The sequence below is a fragment of the Takifugu rubripes genome, chromosome 10 (assembly GCF_901000725.2).
Source record: "Takifugu rubripes chromosome 10, fTakRub1.2, whole genome shotgun sequence".
NCBI classification, from domain to species: Eukaryota; Metazoa; Chordata; class Actinopteri; order Tetraodontiformes; family Tetraodontidae; genus Takifugu; species Takifugu rubripes.
This window is the reverse complement of record NC_042294.1, coordinates 5,363,679-5,383,593: the sequence shown is the minus strand read 5'-3', so window position 1 is coordinate 5,383,593 and position 19,915 is coordinate 5,363,679. Positions and strand designations below refer to the sequence as shown.

Below are 19,915 nucleotides of genomic sequence, written 5' to 3'. Positions count from 1 at the left end.
TTTCTCACGTCATGCAAATGGGGGGGGGGGGGGGTCAGGCTTTATTGGTCTGAATGATCCTAAAAGACAACAAAAGGATCACACAAAGTTTCTTGTAAACTATTTATCTGTTGTAACAACTCAAAGGTCCAGTAGAAAAGGCGACTATACGACATGTAAAAAATGATTTTTCTACACTCAACGGCAGAGTTGGCTTGCAGTGAATCCTGAAACAAAACTGAAAAACGCCGAGGTCGTCCCACATGCAGACACGTTTCAACTTCATGGCAACTGTCAGGACCAAGTGGTGACTCCACACGTAGTTGGATTAGACTTCTTCTCCAAACTATCCCATAGTGGCATAAAAGCACAGCAGTTCAAGGAGCCTTGCTGAACTATCTATTTCCACCATATTTGGAGGTCCAGTCCACCCTGCCGTGGACCGGCTGTACAGCAGCAGCACTGCTCAGCAGGTTCCCAGCAGTTCTCCCCAGAACTGAGTAGTTGCTCCCTTTCACCTCTGTCCGATCTGCCCTTTTCTTCCAGGCCTCATAATCTAGGAAAACACAAGGGTCAAAAATCAAAGAAATCCAGAATGGAACTAAATGACTGGAGCCTTTATATTCCAGACAAACATACACATAAAAAAAAACTGTGGCACAGATACTAAACAGCAACAGACAACAGGACAAGCAGTGTGAAGGACAAAGCTAACCCTACCAGCAAATGTTAGAAATACCTTCATTACTCTCACTCAGACGTGAGTTAGATATGGGCTTATCAGAAGGAGACAGACTGGCTAAAAGAATAAAGAGAGGAGAAAGTTGCAGTTGTGAATCTTTGAATGGAAATAACAAAGCGGCGTGGCCGTTGTTGAGTACTAAGGAGCTGTTATTTCTACAGAAGATAGTGCTGAAGATCAGTGTATGAGTGGGCTGAGTCTAAAAACCTACTTGTATGCTGGCCAACCAAGGGGGCAAGTTGGATTCTCTGCCCCACGGAGCCCACCTCTTTCTTTTGGAATGAAGGCATATAAGCACTAGAGAGGTTGTATTTGGCGCTTACAAAGTTCCCTAAAAGGAAAGAAAGCAATCTTTCATTTCATTTCAGTGTTGCACCCTCGTGGAACATCCTTAAGGGACTCATCAGTAAAACGTAATGTAGAATAATGTAAATAATGTAGTGAAACCTGGATCAACAAAACAAATGTCGTGACCCGACTTAATGTGACTGAGCACGTAAGGGAGCTGCTACATATGCAACAGCTACAGAGGAGCCCATCAAGATTAACAGAGATGTTCCAGTGACACCATCTTTGAGATGAGTGAACCTCTAGTGTTCTTTGTTGTGGTTGTTGTGCAACTAAGGATCTATACAGCCAACAGATGTCTTAGATCTGTGCTTCAACTGTGTGTTTACACTCTGGCTCCCCCAGAGTGTTCAGCACTAAGCTTCTTTCACATGTTAAGCAGCAGATTACAAGAGTACAAGAACCAAGCAGGCTTCCTACAGATGGACCGGGTTTCCAGCTTTAGCATGAGAAGCAACCTGAAGGGAAGAAGGTAGGGACATATATCCAGCGCAGCTACATTCAAGTATAAGTGTGGACACGTCTTAGATTGCACATCCCTTCTTCCTTGAAATATCTATAGAAAGGATACATTTCTCCTGTATTACGTATTTCTTTAATGACAGCCTTTCCTGGTGGACTGTCTTTGGGGGGTTTTTTTACATCAAAGAAGGAGAAATCAAAAGATCAAAAGCAATGAATGAATCCATCCATCCACCTATCCATCTATGAATCTGTGAATCCCTTGAATAGGCAATGGAAAGAAAGAAACAGAAAAGTAAGAGAAGGAAGGGTAGAGAAGAAGGGAGTCTTGTCATGTCTACATGAGATATGACTGAGGCAGGTCTCATCTCTCCTGTCACAGATGCTGAGGCTCTCTCTAACAGAGCTCTTCAGATAAAGCGAGGTCTCATGTTAATGTAGATAAGCTGAACATGGTGAGAGAAGTCTTTAACAGCTCTCCTTCAGAAGATTGTCCTTACCAACATTGGCTCTGCTGACAGATAATCCTAATGGAGGAGCAAGTGGTTTATTTACATTGTTGGAGGAATTATCCCATAGATCTCGAAGCGTCATACCACTCAAATCTTTGTCCAAGGAAGACGTCCGATTCTTGCTGATCAGCCCTTCAAGCAACAAAGAAGTCACTGTATTACACAATCACTGGACTTCAATATCAATATATTTAAAAGATATCAATATTTTTTGGTATACTGCACTCATAGAAACCCGCTGTCAGGCATTAAAGCAGAAAATTAAAACTGATGGAGCCACTCTAAAGTCTTACCTGGTAAATATCGGGACTGGCTTAGGTAGTGCTGTCGAGCAGCAGATGTTGGAAGGTTGCAGTCTGGCTGGCTGATCTTAACATGGCTGGGTAACTTTGTGAGGGTGCTGAATGAATAGAGAGGTTCCTGGACCTTGGGCCTACACACAGAAGGGAAGGCAGGTGTCTGAGCATTGCTACACCTCGAACACATCTTATCTCCATGTAAGATACACTGTTAAAGCACTTACAGTGGCTGGTGCTCCTTGAGGCTCCTCTGCTCCTTCTTGGAGGTAGAAACAGACATTTCGGGGGGGTCAAGCTCCTCCCTGCTTTCTCTGGTTTTCGATTGTCCCCAGCGACGACGCCCATTCTTTAGCGTCCCCGTCCCACCACCGATGGTATTCTCACTGCCTGTAGGTGATGGTTTCTACAGTGAAGGATAGGGATAAGCAACAATTAAATCAACCCATAAATAAATGAAAATTACTTGCTCACAAGTGCTGTTTCATTATTATCTTTTACTGAAAATGGCATAAATATTGGATTGGATTGCAGAAATGCTCACTGCATTGCTGACTCCTCCAGGTTTCTCAGTTTGAGGAAGTGGGATCTGCTGAAGAGGCTGGTGAGGATGTTGCTGTTGCTTCCTGGTGTCAGTGAACACTTTGGATTCAGTGGGCTTGGGCTCGGAGAGCTGCTTCTGCGGGACCGGCCTAGCGTTTTTAACCTCCTGGCTCTGAGGATGGGGTCCTAAGATCTGGCCCACTTGGAAATATGGGTAACGCAGGGACTGGGAAGAAAAATGAAAAGCCACAGAGATTCGGATTCAGACATTTCTTGCAATATGTAGCTGTTCCACCTTTCACCTTTTAAAATACAAGAATAAACAATGATACTGCATCAATCTTTTTGACTTTTTGTTTCAGTTTTTGGTAAAATAATTCAGTAAATTGGAATAAATATTCCTGTGTTTATCCTGTGTTTATTATTCCTGTGTTTATTCCTGTGTTTTTAACGCTTCTTTTGTAATGGATTTCCTGTAGCTGTGCGCATCTGACACCTGTAAATAATGGAAAAGCACCGTCACTCCTGCTTGACAGATACCCACTACATCGTTCCCTCGGGGTCATTCAACTGTCTCATCGGAGAGTAAATTATATCTAACAACATAACGACAGTCACGATCAGAGACACACTGGCCATCAAGGGCAGAGTATCAGGCAATGGAAAAGAGTCCCAATAGCATGATTATGGGATCAAATCCCCTAAACAGGTTTCTACTCTATCATTATAAGACTGAGCCTTGTGTACCTGTACTGCAGTGGGTCTTTTTTTGGGGTCCCATTGCAGCAGGTCCCTCATCAAGGCAATGGCCTCATTACTGGCATGAGGGATGAGGGTCTTCAGATGGGTTGGAACACATTGGGGGAACCGGAAATTCATAGCAGAAGCGAGCTGGTAACCTTCTGGCCAATCTGTCTGTTGAAGAGACAGCAAACAGGAAGGTTCTTAGTTACTTTAATGTAGTGTTCAAATATTTTCAGAGAACAATACAAGACTATGCATGTTTGTGAAGCGTCATAAATAAACTAAAAGGAATTTCAATTGAAAACTGAAGGGATAAAATGGATGTTAGATAATAATAATAATAATGGGCCTAAATGAAAAGATTATCTTTCACCTTTTTGACAGTGCCCAGGACTTGGCAGATCTTAAAGATCTCATCGACTTCACTGTTTCCAGGGAAAAGAGGCCTAAGAGTGTAGAGCTCAGCCATGATGCAGCCCACAGCCCACAGGTCAATGGCAGAGCTGTAGTTAGAAGAGCGGAGCAGCACCTCTGGAGCTCGGTACCTGAACGGAGAACATATTTAAATAAACTTGCTTAGATGCAAAAGGGGCCACTGTGGAAGAACATGATGAGCAGCATTCTCACCATCTAGTCGATACATAGTCTGTATACGGAGGTTTGGAGCGGATCTCTCGGGCCAGGCCAAAATCTGCTATTTTGACCAGCTCTGGCCCCATGCACAACAGATTCTCAGGTTTCATGTCTCGATGGAAGAAACCTGTAAGAAGAACAATATCAGTATAATGTCACCCTGACTAGTTAACAATTCAAATCAGCCGGCATAAGTAGAGTAAAGGAGCCGATGTGTATTTGGCTTCAATGAACTCATCTCCTCTCGTTTTCATCTGTCGGCTGCAGCGATGGTGAAGAGTATTCATGATGTAAGGATAATCTTTTTAATACTTAGCAAATTAGATGGTCGAAATCTGGGAGATGCTGCTTTGTTCTTGAATTTCTGTCTTATGGGTTAAAGTAAAGATCTATTGATGGAACTGTTGATGAGTGAAATGACCAATGCCAGTACATATCATATCCTAGAACATCTCTGCTAAGTAAGATGCACCAGAGCTTACATACGTAATGGGGTGGCGTTGGGGTTTAAGCTGTGGCTCATGCAAAAGGTCCCAGATCAAAACAACAACAGAAGAAAGAGAGGAAAATGTATGAGGAAAGCTTCTTACCATGCTTGTGTACAAAAACCAACCCAGACAGCACTTGAAACATCATGTTCCTAATTTCATTTTCTGAGAACATCTTGTTCTCTCTAGGCGTAAAGCAAAGAGAGAGAAAAGAGAGGGGAAAGAGAGGGAAAAGAAAAGGGGAAACAAAATTGAACAAAGAGAAATGATGAAAACTGCATTTGTTGTGGGTGTGTGGACGTGCAGCTCGAGCCTGAGAGGCTGCTGTCAATCCGTGTGGAGAGCGAATGTGCACGTCTGACTGAGCTTCAGTGGGGTTTCTTTCCTGTTTTCAACATGCAGAATCCACACCAACCCATAAAGAAGAGCATGCGAGGAACGAGATGAAGCATTTGGTTCACAAACTGCAAGATTGTCACCGCTCAACTTTTCTAACGTTACCGTACATTTCAAATGTGTCAGCTACCTAATGAATCTTGCAGTATTTGACCATTTGTTTGTGATTGCAGGGCACATTGGGACGACGAGACACCTACCATGTTTGTGAATAAATGACAGGCCTTGTAAAATCTGAAAGCTTATATTTCGACTCACTGACTCAGGGAACAGTTTTTTTCTGTAAACATAAAATCGATAGGTCCTGCTCAAAAATGAGGTAAACCTTTGCTTTCACACAAGCAAAAACATGCAAGAATATGTAATTACAGTATCTCCAGAGTCCATTCAAGGGCTTTGTTGGCTTTACAGAGGTCATTTTTTGGTGTGCGCCAATTACAGCGCACAAAATAGCATCAGACCTCTCCAGCAGGAGGTTTCATTCTTTAGGCAGCTGTGAGCAAAGGATAGCCTGAAGGCATGGGCACATTTAGGAAGCATGGTGACAGAAATATAATATATATCACGCCAAAATGACATCCCTTCGGATTATTCAAATTATGAAACAAGATAAATCCTGTCTGCTTTCAGGTGTGTGATTCAGTGGAGACGACGCCTGACAAGATGCTGACAGTTTCAAATTGTAGAATTCAGAGCTTTTCACATGTGGCAAAAACATCTGAAATTCAAACTAGTTCTTGTTTGTTTGGTTTTTACCTGTCCTTCATGAGCTGGTAGAGGTTTTCCTTCATATACTCAAAGACAAAATACAGATGATCGTTTTCTCGGATAACCTCTTTCAGTTTCACCACGTTGGCATGGTTCAGCTTCTTAAGTGCCTGGTGGGACAAAAATATAAATATACATTAAAAAAGCAAATATGCTCCAGCACTCCTATCAACAGTGCTCAAAGAAATCTGCTCCTATGATCACCATCCATACCTTCACCTCTCTTAGATTCATACATTCCTCCCATGAATAAAACTTCCTCTTCATTCTGTTAAAAAAATAGGTAAAAATCACACATGAAATCTGAGTGTTATTGCATGTCGTACTGAAACGGCCAACTTAAACGGTCAACTGTGGGTCTTCATTGATCCTTTTAAAGGTTTGTTTTATCTTAATTTCTGCTAACTTTAAGTTCAAATCTCCTAAGAATCTTCATGTATTCCCATGGTCTTGTCAAACGTCATCAATCTCTGCCCAAGTACAACTTCAATTCTGAGTCTGCAACCTCCCAAGTAAGCTTCAAATATCCTGGGAGTGTCCTGGATCAAGCAGACAGCATCAGGCCTGACTTGTGTGCTCTTGGCACAGCTGAGTATCCAACCACCTACTCTCCTCATTCACACAGACAGACCTACAGTCCTGTCACTGCATCACTGGCACATACTGTGACTCCACCTAAACTGACGTGAGACTCCCTGGATGTGGTCGTATCCGCTTTTCTTCCCTGGACATCAGCCAGCTTTCAGCCCCACCGTCCACAAATCAGCAACCTGACTCAGCTCTCCACTTTCACTCCTTTTGTGTATTGTCTTGCAGGGTAACCCAACGATCAGCTGGTGGACGCCACCTCCCCGGTTTCTCATCCATTATTGATCCCTGCACCCATGCTGGCGATAGAAAGGGATGCGTGCTATCTCTCACATTTAAAATATAGTAGTTTATATTCCGTGCTAAATGCCATACATGACATTAATATTGTTGTGTACAGCTCTGATGTCTGCTCCGTGTCTTTTTTCCGATTCACCTTTTCTCTATAATCTGAAATGTGTTTATCACTTTGCTTGCTTGGCTTTTATTGATAGTGTTACATGCAAAGTGCTAATTTCAACTCTTTTACCTTTTACTACTTCCTACTGCAGCCAGGGTCTCTACGAAGACGCAGTTTCATGAAAAGAGATTTATTTTGTTTAATAAGCAGCCTTACCTCTTTATAGCGACTAGTTCACCAGACTCGTTGCTTCTCCCCATCAGCACGCTGCCGTATGTGCCGTCACCCAGCTGCTTCAGGGTGGTGTAGCGATTCATTATCCCTCAAGAGGCTTTTCATCCACTTGTCCACTTGCTTTTGTCATGAAACCAGTTATGGGCTGTCAGCGATGATTGGTTGGACCAACATATTTTGCCTCGATTGGCCACAATGAATCAAGACTCTTCAGTTAGACAGTTAAAGATGATGCTCACTGATTCTTCCAGTAATCATGTTATTACGCAGGTCAGCTCCTGGGAGCAAACGTCCACCACAAGTTCCAAAATTAGAAGCCCTTCAGGACAGGAAGACAGGAAAGAAATGGAATTTAAAGGCACAGTTTACAGCAACATTCATCATTTAGATCAACAGCTACAGCAGTGTTATAAAGACCCTTAGACGGTGGTTGAGGACATGGCAGATCTGCTCTCACCGTTACCTCTTTGTTTTTTCTGTCAGAATATTTCTACAAGTTTTATCCAGTTGTCATGGTCTATTGTCTGTATGTTTGTTATTTATTTTGATGAATGTGCATTTTCTTAATCAAATAAATCAATAAATGAATGTGGAATGGTTAACTATGTCAAATATTTCACTTTCTTTAACTGTTTCTAAATATGTTTCATCACTTAAAGAAGAAAAATGTGCATGAAGTGTGCTTCTCCACCTGTGTGTCTCCACCATGACAACCAGGGACATGACCCAAGGCAGATTAGGCCTTGGAGATGGAAATAGGATGTTACGTCACACTCTGTTATCCACTATATCTTCCTCAAACACCTGCATCCTAAGAGGATTTGACTGGCACCTTGAGCCAACGTATGATTTTCACTCATTTATTCAGTGGAGCAATAAATGCTTTCCATCTGATTTATTTAAATAATCCTTTTGGTAAAGTGGGGGTCCAAATGGCAATCTGGGAAGGGAAACAGAAAACTAACTCCAGCCCATCATAGTACATTAGAATAAGTGTGCTCTATTGTAGTTCTCGCCTCATCTTCTTAACAGTTTTATACCTTGTGGGGTCATGGGGAGGGTGCATTTATGAGTGAAGGCAGGTCCATCCCCAGATGAGTTGCCAGTTCGTTGCATGGCCCTATGTGAACATTTGTGGGTTCGGTGCCTTGATCAAGGGTACCTGGGCAGTGCTCTGAAAGGGTTCTGGCACCTTCCCCTATGACAGAACACCTTCCATGTTTTATCTGCAGTGGGGCTTGAACTGAGAACCCTCAGCCCAATTCCCAACAGACTGAGCTACCACCACCCTGTTGGAGTTCCTGCTAATGAAAAATAGACTGCAATAATCTAAAGTGGATTATCGTGCAAGAGGCTTTATATTCATTTAATTAAGAATTAATCAGCACAGTTATAAACATGCTTCTTTGGATAAAGCACATGTCTAGATCTTTCTACTGTAAAGTATGTACATTTGAATGAAACAATAAGCATTAGGACAAGAACAGAGGTCAGTAGAGTTGGACTAATCTTCCACATGGGGCAACCTGTTGTGGAGGGATTTAAATGAGATTAAGATCTTGGCAACCTGACCCCCAAGAAGCTATTCAAGGTCAATAAATGTAATAGTAAAGCCATTCAGGATCATTTATGGATGATAAAATAGCTTAACTGTGATAAAAAAAAAAATTGTGATAGAAATTGTGGTAAGTTATTAAGATTCTGTGTTTTTTAAATCGAAGGTCTGGTTTAACTAGCAAAAGTTCAGTGCACTGTAAAATCTTCTACGCTCTCGTCCTGAATCTTAAGTTGTTGTTCAATTAAGCATAGGACTCACCATTCAGTTGTTCTTTCTCCGGTGTCATGGACGGCTGAACGACGTTTCTTTCCATAAAGTGAACGTTCCGTTAACGCGTGTGGCTGCACGTATGAGTGTTCCCATGGAAACAAACATAAACGCAGCGGTTGCTGGGAGCCCACTGATGCGCAATGCATGATGGGACTGCGGTAGCATTCATTTCGCTTGCAATTTATAGCGGTTCTGTTTAATATAAAAAAGAAAATGTAATATATCACCTACGGATGCACACAAATGTCACAATTTATAAAAACATTTTGAGTATAATTAACCGAGTGTGACTTGTTACCGTCGTTCTAGCTCTGTATACGGTGCAGTTAACATGTTTTACCACAAGGTGGAGTCCTTGTTTATCTTACTTTACCGTTGGAGCGTGGATATATTTTAACTCTTTTAAAAAACAAAAACAATTAGCCTCATTATTATAATGGAATTCGATACTTTATATATAATATACCTAATAAAAGACGAAGTATTTATTTTATTTAATATAGCGGTTAGACTGTAATTCACCAACATCGATTCATGACACAGCAAATGAGTAGCCTAAATTATTGCTATTTGACGTATAGACACAATTGCAAGAGTGCATTTATTGTAAGTAGATATGGATTTAAACAAAAGTAAACAAAAGAAATAGCGTCATCGCACGGGCAGAGGGCTTGGGTGTGAGCGTGTTGGGGGGAAGGAGGGGGGAGATAACGGGTGGAATTTTCTTCTAAGAGGATTTGACCATGGATGAAGCTATGTGGACAAATGGTGCACCCTGACGGTTTGCAGTCGCTGGACACATAACATGACAACTGGTTTCAGAGTGGTCGGAGTCAAAGGCTGATTTCTGCATTAGTGACATTTCAAGATGATGTATAGCCTTCATAAAGTGGAAGATCACAGGGGTCTGTCACAGTTATGGCACTTGCACTGGCTTTATAAAGGACGCTGTTAGGAAGTCCAAGACTCTGGCATGAAGACCCGACCAGCAGGCATCGGCAGTGCCAATGCCAACTGGATGGGTTCGCTTCCCTCCAAGCTGAGTGCCATGCCTCTTAAACATCTCGCTGTGCCAGGTAAGTGTGTCATGCTTACGGATTTTTGGAACCATGAACCTTGACCCCTCCAGGAATGTGTAGCTGTTCCTATCGATGCAACAATTGAGCTGTCATTTAGGCTCCCATGACTCTTTTACCTACTGGGTGGATGTGCACGCTCCTGTGGGACCTGATCAGAAGCTGTTTGTGAAGTACCTGGCCATGGTGTTCAGTGTCCTTGCCAAGAAAGTCATGGTGAAGTGGTCCATGACTCAGGTAATTACTTTAGATCTGTCCAAGTCCATGCAATACAAAATAGATATTTTCAAATCTTGCATATTGTAAATATTTGCAGGTATTTTTTGCATTGTGTTGCAATACAGTATCTACTGTCATTATTCATAGAATTTGACATTTAGAGAGCAGCTGGATGCAGGAATTCGCTACTTTGATCTCAGGGTATCCTCCAAACCAGGCGAGCCTGGAAATGAGATCTACTTCATCCATGGCCTATTTGGCCACAAGGTGAGCAGTCGAGTACAACCTTCCTATCGCTTTTCCAACTTACGTTTGCTTTTCATCGTGCCACAAGTCAGACATCTTGTAACTCTGCTGTAAACACTTAACATTATTGCGGTTATAATCTCTGTTGTTTGCCTTCTTTCTTTCTATATTTTAGCTGTTGTTAATCTGTTGGAGAGGGGCTGTGTTTTCATTTAAAGGTCAATCTATTAATTTTTATTTATATAGTGTCTTTTACAATCAAAATTGTTTCTAGGCGCTTTACAGAATCCCAGGACCTAACCCCAAACAAGCAACAGTGGCAAGGAAAAACTCCCCTTTATCAGGAAGAAACCTTGAGCAGGACCAGGCTCATGTAGGTGTGTTGCATTGTTACCTGTGAGCTTTGTTCCATTTCACAGGTGAGGGATGGTTTGTTGGAAATAAACACCTTCTTAAGCAGACACAGGAAAGAGGTGAGAAGCATCTTTAAAGGTATCATTTGGTTTCCAGATGCATCACTATGTCAGCAAATATGCAAAATTACAATATAAATTATTGAGATTTGATGTGTGCTGCAGGTGGTGTTCCTAGACTTTAACCACCACTATGCCATGGACGCAGCGCACCACGTCTACTTAATTAACACCTTACAGGAAGTGTTTGGGAGCAGACTTTGTCACAACTGCACAGTGGACACCCTCACACTGGATTACCTCTGGGACAAGAAACACCAGGTCAGATTAGGATACATGTGCATTTGCCTTTATTATCCCTCTAGAAGAATTTTTAAAAAGCATGCAAGTATTAGACCTCTTCCTTACTAAATTGTTGTATTTCCTTTGACTTTCTGTGCATGTGCAGGTGATTACACAGAAAAACAAGCAGGTGTTGTGGCTACTGGACAGCCCCTCGAACCTGTGGAGTTGGTTAATCCCTGCCACCCCTGACTCTCCTGGACAGGAATTAGTGCTACCTCTTATCCCCTTAACACTACTTCCACTATCTAAGCCGCTTTTCCTCTTTCATAGCATTTATCCATCATTATTTTTTCCATTTCTTCCTCTGTAACATTTGCCTCTGCCTTTCCCCAATATTCCATAACATTTTCTGAATGTCACCTTTTGTCAAAGTTATATTTTTGTTATCATTCCCACAAATGCACACATGCATACTAGCATTGTTAGCATTTACATTTTTCTAATGACGTATGGGTGTCACTGAACTGTTGGTCCAATTCCCTCTCCTATGACCTTAATCTCCCTTAAGCTTAGATGGCAACAGGTCGACAGTTTCATTAGCGTGGAAACCAAAAGACTTCTGTTGTAGTTTCACTGTTTGATGTCTGGGTTAGGGCGGAGCAAGCCTCTAAGACTTTATTAAGTAATATAAAGTCATATAACTTAGCCTGAATATTCAGCTTTGATTGACTCAAGGGTGCAAGGTTTTGTTTTGTTACCGCCCGTTATTCAGGGCAAGAATAACTGACTGTTGTTCGATTTCTCTGTCCCCAGGTGATTGTGTTCTACCATCATCCAGCAGCTGACGGTGTCCCGGTCATGTGGCCTGGTAGTAAGATTCCTGCTCCGTGGGCCAACACAACAGAGCCCAGCAAACTCATACAGGTCAGAAGAATTCAAACTCGGCAAAGCGCTCGGCTGACCTACACCGAGCGCTTTTTAATGTCACACGACACAAATTCTGTAGGCATCTTTGGCTTTGGGATTTTTCCAACTGGATATATCGGTTATTGCAATTAAATCATTTATTAATCATGCTTTCTTTGTCTTATTATAGTTCCTGGAAACAACATTGAAGGAAAGAGATAACGGTGGTGCGTTTCATGTGTCTCAGGCCATTCTCACACCCAGAGTTAATACAGTGGCCAAAGGCTTGCTTTGGGGGCTCCGTAACTACCTAGTGGAAAGGTCAGTGAATGCAACCAGTTGCTTTCAGGCTCTGACTCTACTGGAATAATTTGTGGCCACATAAATACGATTTATTTTGCATTATTACATATTCCAGTTTGCTTTTATATTATTTTATTTTTTACTTATAGTCAGCTTTTTTGGACTAAGTCGAACCGCGGTATTCAGTTTTAGATGTGTCCAACAGAGGGCAGTAAACTGCAAAAACTCGCGGGAACGTTCATGAATACAAAGAAACCCCTAGTTTACATGCTGAGAGAGATATTATTATCAGTTCTTAACAGCTTGACATCAGTCTTCAAAATAATGATGCATTTTGGCAAATGAATAGCAAAAGTTATCCTTGTTGAAGTTCTTCTGCTCTTTATAGTTCCAGATTGAGATGGTTGAGATGGTTTAATCTGTTTATACTACAGCAGGCTGCACAATTATGGGATTTGCCTGGTCTTTGAGTGTAGCTTCTTTGGAAATGTTCTAACATTATATGATTTCATGCCTTTACAGTTACAGGATCAAACCTAAATATGTTTCACATCAGGTTGTTTTTGACTGAATTTGAAATCAGAGTGGAAATCCTGATTCAGATTTGAACTCACTGTTCACTTACATGTGAGGGAAACAGACGCCGGTGCCAGGTCAAAGGACCTCAGCGCGACAGGAGGTGCCCTAATTTTGCACTTCCGAGGAAATGTCATTGTTTAGCGCCACTGAGTGCAAACTCTGACTTCCTGGTTTTGTTCTGCTGGTGGCTAAGACAGACCATAGTGTTTCAGGTTGGCGACTGGTGATACTGTGTGTCTTTCTTGTCCTTTGACTTTAGGAACCTCCCAGCCATCATGTCCTGGGTTGAAGCGCAGAGGCCTGGGATGGACGGGGTCAACATCATCACTTCAGACTTTGTGGAGCTCACAGATTTTGCCAACATTGTCATCAAACTCAACAATTTGCTTTTGTCTGAACAAGGCCACAAAGCAAGATGACAAATGTTTGAACAACAGGACAAATGTGCGATGGTAATTTGTCACCTTCTTCTGACCATGCTGGGAGAGTCACACTGTGTGTTGATTTCCTTATACATCAACAGTGGTTAATATTTTGTCACATTAAGATAGTCAGGTAAAGGGATGACCCAGACAGGGGGGGGGGGCTCCGGCCTGCTTCTTCAGCTGGATGGGTGGGAGGCTTCTAGGTGGCATTCCAGCAAATTTGAAGAACTTATTGTCCAACTAGGGAATTTTGAAAGACTTTATTTTGAAGGGACACTCCAAGCGATAAAAGTCCAAATCAGGCAAAGAACTCAGGGCTGAGTTCACAAGGCAGAGCAAAAGGGATTTGTTTTGCAGTTATAATAAGATTGATTATATCAGTCATTCCACTGCCCTGGCATCATTTCCAGAGTCTTTCCCAACATTCCACTGGAAATACTGGCAGGGGAATGTTGTCCACTGCTTGTGGATGTGTGTGTGTGGGTGTGTGTGCGTGCGTGTGTGTGTGTGTGTGTGTGTGTGTGTGTGTGTGTGTGTGTGTGTGTGTGTGTGTGTGTGTGTGTGTTTCTCCCCCAAAATGTCAAAAAACAAATATAATTTATATTAATGTTTGATGTGTGCAGATAGAAAGGTGGCTGGAACAAAATTTAGGTACTCAGAACAATGTGTCCAAAAACTAATGACTTTGTTGACATCCGATATGAGAAATAAGCAATTTGTGCATTTATCAGTGGATCTTCTGCATATATTTGTTTCCGTGGTTGGAAAAGTAAGCCACATTGTTACAAGAAAAGCTCCCTGTAAAAGACTGTAACTGCATCTGTTGATGGGTGGTAGGCTTTGAAATGGCTAATTGCAGAGGGGGCCAACTATACAGGAAAAAACAATCCCTTAAAACCTAAACATATGTACAGCTATAAATTTTTCTTTATTGTTTAACTACATATATTTACACAGATGCCACCTTTGGGGGAAATAGACTCCGTTTTATTACTTCAACTTGTCCAGCAGATTATATGTACACAGGGCCAAAGAAAGCAGGCTTCAGTTAATGTGTGTTATGGGGCTTGTGTGTGCCCAGTGACATAGAGAGTAGTGAAAGTAGAGTACAATCATTCTACACTCCTCCAGATGGAGTAGGATGAGAGCATGTGAGGGAATGAGGGATAAAATCCAGCTGGAGCACTAACAAACAGAGAAGGCAGACAGAGTTATCTGGAAAGCAGATTTGTTTCTCCTCTCTCTCATGCTTCTCAGTGGAAGTGTCATTAGCAGCAAACTCAAAAAAGGAATTCTTCCCCTATCAAATGTTTCTTCTCTCTGCTTTCTGACCCACTTGTGTTCAATTGACTGTGCACATTGTTGACATGGTTGATCGTGGTCACCAAGGATTTTCAGCTATACACAGGCACACACACGCGGAATCTATACAGTCACAAGCACAGGCACTGTAATTGAGGAGTAATTACACATGCCACAACAGAAAAGTTGAGGGCAGCAGCTAAGAGTGATGGAGAGCATTCCTTTGTTGTTTGGATTGGTTCTCTCTCTCTGTCTACACTGTTATTGCCTCCAAGAGTTTCAAAGGAGTAAACTCTAAAGCCATAATGTCATAAAGCACCATTTGAGTATATATTTGCTAGCTGAGGTTCTTGGAAAATTCTGTCCTGTTGTGTCCAGGGCAGATACAAGACAGAGCAAACTGTCCAATGGAGACGTCTTGGCGTCTTAACAGTTTCTAACATGGAAAACTTGCTTTGGCAGCTCATTAGCAAAAGTGCCATTGCACAAATGCCTCCTATGTTGGAGTTGTGCAGGTGATGTTGCAGAGAGTAAGACAACCTATGGCAGTAATCTAAGGTGTTGTCATGTGTCATTACACACAGAGGAGTGTGTGCTCTATTTTAGGTCCTGATGACTACAGGACAGAGACAGCTGCCAAACTAATTACATAAAATGTGTGGATTGCATGACATTAGCCTGCTTTGGGCGGGTTAGCTAAACAATAAAAGACACAACCCAAAAATAGAAGTACATAACTTGAAAAGGAATTGTTTGTGTAAATACAGACCATACAGTAAAAAAAAAGGAAAAAAAGAAGAGCTTTTCTCACAGCAAGAGCCGGTACAACTGGGTAGCTCCAGAGTTCCTGCTCAGCCTCCTGGGATCACATGGCAGCCATGGAATTCACTTGGAATGCTGTCAAACATTCAGCAGGGCTTCTCAAAGCTTGCACTCCAGGATGAGGTCACTAGGAAGGCTTCGGCACTGCCGTGCCGTAGCAGGCAAGCACTGAGGCGTGATGGCTTGGGGACCTCTAGACACACTTGAGTCGCTCAAGTGTGTCTAGAGGTCAAAGAAAGTGTAGAACAATCGTTATCCCAATAGAGTTTAACTGTTCTTATTTCTTTTAGATCATGTTAACACCTGCCATGGTTTTATGTGACCTCTGTTATGAACAGTAAAAAATGCACAAAACTCTGCCAAATAAAATGACCCACTGATATTGAAGTGTTGGCACCTCCTTGTGCCTTTGTGATGTCTGGAGACGTCTACATGAGCAGACACGTAACTGAGATTTTTCAGATGGTGCACAGAACATTTGCAACATGCAGCATGTCATAAGAAAGCAATTGTAATAAGAAAGCAGGTGAGGCACATCATGGAAAAAATGTAAAATGAAAAAAAAAATACTTTATGTTATATTTATTCAGTTATTTGCACTTTAACGTTATTTCCCAGCTGACCTCCAGTTTTTGATTATTTCTACTTCAAAATCGCTGAATTTTATCCTTTACTGGTCAAAATCCTGACGCAGTGCGGCAGCAGCCAGATGTGCCTCATCTTCGATTGCGCGCCGACTGGGCTAACTGTGCTAGCATTCTCTGCAGTGAGGCCGTATTGCTGTCTCTCTCTATGTTGCTATGGTAATGTTAATATATGAACTAAATTTTCATAGTTTAGCTGATGTGCCTTTTTCAACAATTGTATATGTGTATAACGTCTTTCTTGTAACGAGCGATCATAAAACGGCTGTCATGAGGCACTAAGTGATGCGTGCAATCCTCCCGCACCACGGTAGGGGGCGGTCACGCGCGATCCCAGTAGTTCTTTTTGCGACTCCTCGCCGCAGAATTAGAGACAGCAAGATTTCAGTAATTAGCAACCCAAGTGTTGCCATCCCTTTATTTCTCCAATGTCTCGACTTATTTTCTAAACAGAGGATTACATATCCAAACAAACATGTTTCTAAACTGGATTTTAAATCGAAGCAGAAGATAACAATTAAAGGAAGACCAACGCCGGGACTAAAGGGTTTGCTTCACACTACGGTACAGAAGAGGACTGATTCCTACCAACATTCTCGTCATTCATTAAACCATAAAATTTCTTCATGCTCCTGATTGTTGGTTCTCTTCAGTGCTGCCAATTATACACATTAAAATAAAGTCTTATTTGACATGTTTTTAATCTCCTGTTCTATCTTTGAAAAGAAGAGGTCGATTAAAAGTGCTCGAAGGCTGATTTGTTGCTGTTTTATTTGGTTGTTGCTTTGTAGGTTTCCCAACTCGCTTCCACTGAAAGGTCCAGCATGTTTTGTAAAATAACACAATAATATTCATTATAGTGCAAGAAGACAAACAAACTCATCACGCAAGGTCATTGCTGGATTGGACAGTTACGATTGTAATATGCGTGTGGCCGATAGGGGCGCCAGAGGTTTTCATTCGTGGCGTGTGGTTGAAAATATATAACAGAAGAAATGGTTATTCACATCTGGATTAATGGTGCAAATGGACGGTTGTGGTTTATTGGCCTTCGGTTAGAGGAAAAACGAGTCATCATATTCGCAGAAATACGCACGAACTGTAATTATAATCAGCACAGGCTTTGGTGACGCGGAACAGTTGAGGGGCGGGGGTGAGACACCATAAAAATGACTACCCCCCCCCCCGCGTCATTTTAACACGTCATAATAATATACAGTATAACATAATATAATAATAACACGTCATAAACACGTTGTCATAATAATTAAAAAAACAAATTTCTATTTTTCTCCCTGGGAGAAACAAAAATCATAGTTAAAAGGAGTAGCAGCGGCATGTTCAGAAACTATTGGAACATTCCAATAATTTATTTGACCTTACACATTTACTATTAACAGATTCTCTCCCTCTCCCCTCTCTCTCTCACCTCTGTTCCTCTTCTTCCCCCCTCTCTCTCCCCTTTTCTCCTTCTCTCCCCCCACCCCCCCCTCACCGCTCTGTTTCTCATCTCTCCCCGCCTCCCCCCTCTCTCTCCCCTCCCTCTCTCTCATAATACACATATTCCCTCCCCTTGCTTCTCTTCCAGCTGTTGGCACATTCTTCCACCTCTTTGCGATTGAACGTGTTTGAAAGGAGTGCGGGCGTGTGTCTGAGGCTGGCCTTCACTGAGGGAATGAAAACTGTCGGAGCAGTGACAGAAAAAATATCTATACATTTAAAAAGGAATAGATTTAAAACTTTTCTAGCGGCATCGCCATTGCATCCTTTTTTGCAGGATGACAGAAGTCTCCGGTCCCCTCGCAGCAGTGGTAAGAACATAAATATTTGCTGAAAAGTCCAAGAAATTACTTTTATGATTTCAGGTTGTTCCTGGATGAATTTAAATGTTTTAACAGCTTGGGAGGTGTTCATTTCTATAGGAGACACTTTAACACTTTATAACAACAAATATTTCATGCTCGTTCAATCTTGTTTGTGGCTCTATGTACCTATAAGTGCACTTTGAAGGCCTGATTTTAGGGATAAAAAAAAAAATCAGGTATGCATGTGACATCAGCCCAGTGCTCTAAAATGTGACAGCATCTGTCAGTGTGTCACATGACCTTCATACTCGAATCTTATATATTAAAGTGTTCATTTGGTGAAATTGTTGGTCATATGGTCACCTGTAATGTTTACTTGCACCCTTGACACTCTCCATGTATAGATTAACAAAAAAAAGAGCTGGAGAACACACCTGGAGACTGTGGATGTGGTTTCCCTGCAGCAACACAGACATCATAATAGTGACATACTGTAAAAGTGTGTGTGTCGAATGTTGGAGGAGGAAGCAGTCTCAGCTTAATTTACCAAGTAAGCTAGCTCAGCTATCAGCTCAGACAGGATGTGCTTTTCCTGCTTCCTCTGTAGACACTTCTAGAACCCACAACCAAACCAAATAACTTGTCCATTTGGAGGTTTGCTCCCCCAAACCAAGATTGTGCAGTGAAGTACGTTCTCGCTGTCTGTGGCCTTCAATGTGGCCATATGGAAGGACACCAGTCTATCAACATTGCCAACATGTTTTCCTTGGACCAACCTTCATTTTAACCCATTTCCTCTGCAGGCTTCCTTGTGTGTTTATCAGGTATGTGTTAGCTGGAAGGTCTAACAGAAGGAGGCCAGCCACTGCCAGGGCTGGAAAATCTCCCTCATATTTCAAATCCTTTGCAGCAGCTCACATCACAGTCTTAGTGCAGAATTGGAAGACCTTGATCCATGAAATGTACACGTAGCATATGAAGCATTACATGAGGATGACTGGGGTTCTATACACTAATCTAGAGATTTAAACATGTATAGTTCACAAAGATGTAAGCTAAATCATAAAATATTGTGCTGTACAGTTATCTTGGTACACAAGTACAATAAAACGCCTCTATGTTGTCAGAATAGATGTTTATGGTTTATAGTATTCACTAGTTATCGTGGTGTAGTTCAGCGAGCTCTTTTGACCTTTGTCCTTTTTTTCCTATCTGTCCATCTTGGAGCCTTTAAGCTGCAATGTGTGACTACGGTGATGTCTGCCCCTCTACAGCTCTCCTTCATATACAACCCTCCAGGGACTTGATCCCCTGCATATGGCAGTGGAATGAACAGGACAATTTCCCAATCTAAATTTGTTAAGAAAAAAACATTTTTGATTCACCTGCAGCAATAGCAGCTTCATTTCTGCAGATGCAAATAGGAGCCTGAAAGAGTTCAGGTTGGGAAAACAATGCCAGTGGATGTTTGTTGTGATTGATCAAAGGCTCCAAAGTCAAGTTGAGTTAATAATCTTACAAGGTTTTCACCAAAACACACTCTCTTCTCACAAAACACACACTTCCTGGACAAGAGGCAGAGATTAAAGTAAGTTTATATGACAGAAGAGTTTGTGTTGGGATGTAATGTAGCTGTGGATGGAAAATCACATATAGATTCCATGTTGATTGTTTAGAACAAATATTATTGCACAGAAAATATGAAGTGAGGCAAAGCTTAGCAAAAGATGACCCCATTTTTGCCGATGAGTTGCTCTGTAGAGGGAGACAGAGAGACTCTCCATATTAAACAGCATCTGTGGTACAATGGTGGCTTTGTCAGGTGGGGGGAAAGGGTAAATCTGGAATGTAAGGGGAGGGGATATGAGGAGAGATAAAGGGATGAAGAAAGAGACGACAGGGAGGGACCAGCTAGACAAAATAACGGGC

The 19,915-nt window shown here is 41.8% G+C and overlaps 2 protein-coding genes across 9 annotated transcripts; one reads left to right on the top strand and one right to left on the bottom strand.

Annotated features, from left to right (window-relative positions):
- Positions 1–51: 51 nt before the first annotated feature.
- On the bottom strand, positions 52–9,060 carry mak (male germ cell-associated kinase). 8 transcript variants are annotated; one of them, XM_029842811.1, is made up of 16 exons: positions 8,950–9,060; positions 7,116–7,452; positions 6,125–6,179; positions 5,900–6,021; positions 4,850–4,932; positions 4,254–4,386; positions 4,000–4,171; positions 3,630–3,797; positions 2,884–3,108; positions 2,567–2,745; positions 2,337–2,476; positions 2,128–2,175; positions 2,032–2,058; positions 933–1,052; positions 719–778; positions 52–535 (listed from the first exon to the last, which is right to left on the bottom strand). In XM_029842811.1, exons 2-16 carry the CDS (start codon positions 7,214–7,216, stop codon positions 375–377), a joined length of 1,794 nt encoding a protein of 597 aa, XP_029698671.1. In that variant the 5' UTR covers positions 7,217–7,452; positions 8,950–9,060; the 3' UTR covers positions 52–374. The 8 variants fall into 8 exon arrangements, with proteins under 8 accessions (XP_029698671.1, XP_029698669.1, XP_029698667.1 ...); XM_029842809.1 differs by lacking the exon at positions 4,850–4,932 and adding an exon at positions 5,344–5,423 and having other exon boundaries at positions 2,032–2,175; XM_029842807.1 differs by having other exon boundaries at positions 2,032–2,175.
- An 874-nt stretch (positions 9,061–9,934) lies between these two features.
- plcxd2 (phosphatidylinositol-specific phospholipase C, X domain containing 2) lies at positions 9,935–13,543 on the top strand. The gene is made up of 8 exons (XM_003967917.2): positions 9,935–10,037; positions 10,138–10,274; positions 10,404–10,523; positions 10,922–10,975; positions 11,081–11,236; positions 12,014–12,124; positions 12,297–12,427; positions 13,248–13,543. The coding sequence occupies exons 1-8, from the start codon at positions 9,935–9,937 to the stop codon at positions 13,405–13,407; spliced, it is 972 nt and encodes a 323-aa protein (XP_003967966.1). The 3' UTR covers positions 13,408–13,543.
- The last annotated feature ends 6,372 nt before the right edge of the window (positions 13,544–19,915 follow it).

Excerpts from the sequence above, each read along its gene's own strand:
- mak (XM_029842807.1), bottom strand. The coding sequence starts at position 7,216 with ATGAATCGCTACACCACCCTGAAGCAGCTGGGTGACGGCACATACGGC. Across the intron at positions 2,176-2,336 it reads CCAGTCCCGATATTTACCAG|GGCTGATCAGCAAGAATCGG; the intron begins GTAAGACTTTAG and ends TGTTGCTTGAAG. Across the intron at positions 1,053-2,031 it reads TGTCAGCAGAGCCAATGTTG|GGAACTTTGTAAGCGCCAAA; the intron begins GTAAGGACAATC and ends CTTTCCTTTTAG.
- plcxd2 (XM_003967917.2), top strand. The coding sequence starts at position 9,935 with ATGAAGACCCGACCAGCAGGCATCGGCAGTGCCAATGCCAACTGGATG. Across the intron at positions 12,125-12,296 it reads AGCCCAGCAAACTCATACAG|TTCCTGGAAACAACATTGAA; the intron begins GTCAGAAGAATT and ends GTCTTATTATAG. Across the intron at positions 12,428-13,247 it reads CGTAACTACCTAGTGGAAAG|GAACCTCCCAGCCATCATGT; the intron begins GTCAGTGAATGC and ends CTTTGACTTTAG.